The 3279-nt window shown below is 49.3% G+C and overlaps 1 protein-coding gene across 1 annotated transcript; it reads right to left on the bottom strand.

Moving 5' to 3' along the window:
* Positions 1–1298: 1298 nt before the first annotated feature.
* Positions 1299–2970, bottom strand: LOC124646630. Its single transcript, XM_047186724.1, has one exon. It carries the CDS (start codon positions 2968–2970, stop codon positions 1438–1440), a length of 1533 nt encoding a protein of 510 aa, XP_047042680.1. The 3' UTR covers positions 1299–1437.
* Positions 2971–3279: the final 309 nt, after the last annotated feature.

The following is a 3279-nucleotide window of genomic DNA, read 5'->3' on the forward strand; positions in this document are numbered from 1 at the left end:
ACAAGATAAAGCTGCCTCTCATTTGCTTGAAAACCAACCATCACAAACTCCTTCAAGTGATCATGCCGAAGCATGGTGGGTTGCCAGGGTATCTCATCGCCAGACTCCGCTAAGGAGGGATCAACGTGTACATGAAGGGTGTGGAGGGAAGGCGCTGTCTCAAGCAGGAGACGGGGCCATGAGACATCCCAGGACGAAGGCGCATCGGCACTTCTCAAGATTGCAAAGGTCCATATAGCCAAGAAGCTCACAGTTTAGCAGCCCATAGCCGACCTATGTTGACTAGTGGTGTGTTGCATTACTCTTCCAACCTGTGTTATGGAACAAGTGGTGCATCAAAATGTCCAGTCCGCGTAAAGATAGCTTCAAACAATCTTGTGCATCAAAATGTTCAGTCTGCGTAGAAACTGGGTCAGTAATTCATGAAAGGCACTGAGAAAGTACCTTCTTCCATGGCAGCCTATCCACCGGCAAGGTTCATGGCACTCCTTTGAATTTACTGACCTCAGGTGAAAGATATTCGAATGTTAAGTAGAATGTGCTCCCCAAGATAGCTTCAATCAATCATGTGCATCAAAATGTTCAATCTGCGTAGAAACTGGGACAGTAATTCATGAAAGGCACTGAGAAAGTGCCTTCTTCCATAGCACCCTATCAAGGTTCATGGCACTCCTTTTAATTTACTGGACTTTGTATTGAGACACAATCCAGAAGACCCTACCTCAGGTGAGAGATATTAGAATGCTAAGTAGAATGTGATCCCCTGAAGATAGCTTACAAAATTTTAATCAAATGACTAACATCATACATTTTATGGGAGCTCCTGACTTTGGTGGCAGCAACTAGATTTCAATCATAATAGTGATAGTCCAGACCAATTTAATTTGATTGCTTGCCAATGATTTCTAATTTGGTGGTTGCTGGAGAAAAGAATTAACGGTGTGTTCTGCCAAACAGTCTAACGTTGCCGCAACTCCTCTAAGCAGAGTAATCTTGCAAACAAGAGTCAAATTGATTCAATCATTCCAGGCATTATTATCATAGATAAAAGTTTGTCATATGAACAATTCAATACTAGCTATTTTTTGTGAAAAGAAGCTGCAAGAATGCAAATATAATGCAAGTAAAGGAATAAGTGTGTGTTCTGCCAAACAGTCTGGTGTTGTCACAACTCCTATAATAAGCAGAATAATTTTGCAAACCTCAGTCGGATTGAATTAGTCATACCTGGCATCATTATGGTAGATTGTTAGAATCTTAGTGGATATGAAATAGTATTTAACAAATAGACTATAGAGTTTCCTTCAAAAACACACTGCAATTGCATATTGTTTGAGTGAAGATCACAAAACATTACATGGCATCAAATAGGGATATGGAAAGCATGACTGGAGGCTTGATTGCTTGAAACAAATGAAGAAACATGAGAGGACTTGATCAGCCAAAAACCAGTTGGCTAGGAACTATTGAAGAGGAAGAAACCCCATCCATGATCTGGTTCAGCATGGCGCCCTTCTCCTCTTGGGTCCATGAGTGTTGCTCCGTCATCAGCTCCCAGTCCCAGTGCCCCTTGTCCCGAACATGCCCATCCTTGAACAAGGCGACATGACACAGAGCTGTGCATACTTCCACAACAAATTTGACAAGATAAAGCTGCCTCTCCATTGCTTGAAAACCAACCATCACAAACTCCTTCAAGTGATGGTGCCGAAGCATGGTGGGTTGCCAGGGTATCTCATCGCCAGGCTCCGCTAAGGAGGGATCAACGTGTACATGAAGGGTGTGGAGGGAAGGCGCTGTCTCAAGCAGGAGACGGGGCCATGAGACATCCCAGGACGAAGGCACATCAGCGACCAGCAGCCGCCTGAGGTTAGGTAAAAATGTGGCCGGGGAGCTGGAGGGCACGATCCATCTGCCAGGTCCAGTGAACCGGATAACCAAGTTGGTGATTTCCATGGCGTGTCCAAAAAACAAGCCAAGCTGCGCCTTGAGGATCTTCACAAAGACATGGCCATATTCTCCCAGATCGTCGCCGAAGCCCAACGTGAGGTTATATTGCCTGAGGCAGGCAAATGAAGCGGACTCAAACAACACTCTTGTTCCCAGAGAGGCTAGCCTCTCGAGATAGGGAAGAGCCCTCATGCATAACCGCATGAACTCGCACTTGTCCAGAACCAGCTCCCTTATCTGTGACCTGGGGGCGTCCACGACGATTTGGTCTCCGCTCTGACAGGAGATGAGATGCAGCACCTGCAGCTGCGGGCACGAGGTGAAGACGCCCTCATAGCCTGCCCCTGGTGTCGACTCTGGCATGTCTTGCAGGACGAGGGTACTGAGCGAGCTGTACTCGTGCAGGGGCGGCAGCACGCAGCCTCCAAGCTTGAGGCTTCGCAGGCGTGACGCGCGGGGTTCCACACAGAGGCCATGGCTGGGAAAAACGTGGACTTTCCGTCCCCGGTGAATTGGCTTGGCAACAGCCTCGAGAGAAACGGCCCCCCAAACATCGATGGCCTTGGCCAGGAGACGGTTGATGCAGCCGGTGTTGTGGGTGGTGAAGAACTCGAGCCTCAGCCTGTTCACCCGCCGTCCGTCATCGCCAGCGTCCAAGAAGCTCTCGACGGATCTGACCAAGGAGCGCATGGCGCGGCGCTCGAACCGCCGGATGTTAGGCCTGATCTCCTTCTCCATGGTGTGGCGTCCGTACTCTAACTGAGATCCGTTGCCGACGAAGAGCCATTTGTGATAGCGCGGCGAGAGTACGTCGCCGACCCTGAAGTCGAGGTCGGGGAGCTGGCGGGGGAGGTGGGCCCAGCGCCTAGAGAGCGTCCCGGCGCCGAGTGCCGTGTGGGTGTCGATCTTGCGCAGGAGGAGGAGGAGGAGATCGTCGGGGAGGGTGCTGATCCGGTCTTCATGGCGAGCAGCCTGCGGAGGCCGCCGCCGAAGGATTGGACCCCTCGGGCTCCTGGCCATAAGCGCCGACGGCGAGTGTGTTGGGAGATCCAGTGGCTGAATCCAGCGGAGGGCCTGACGAGACGAAGCCCTTATTCAGAACTCTTGCGTCTCTACTCCACCCGAAGCCCAAAATAAACGGCAGCGCCAGCTTAACGCTATTGTACAAAAATATTAGGAAATTTAAACTACTCAGCTCTGTCCTACCAAAAGTGTCATAATTTTATCAAAAGCTAGATGTATCTACCTACTAGATAGTGTCTAGATACATCTAAACTTTGACAAAGTTGAGACATTTTTTATGGGACGGAGGGAGTAAAACATTTAGTA

Source organism: Lolium rigidum, chromosome 4, assembly GCF_022539505.1.
Source record: "Lolium rigidum isolate FL_2022 chromosome 4, APGP_CSIRO_Lrig_0.1, whole genome shotgun sequence".
NCBI classification, from domain to species: Eukaryota; Viridiplantae; Streptophyta; class Magnoliopsida; order Poales; family Poaceae; genus Lolium; species Lolium rigidum.

Coding starts and splice junctions, on each gene's coding strand:
- LOC124646630 (XM_047186724.1), bottom strand. CDS start 2,970: ATGGCCAGGAGCCCGAGGGGTCCAATCCTTCGGCGGCGGCCTCCGCAG.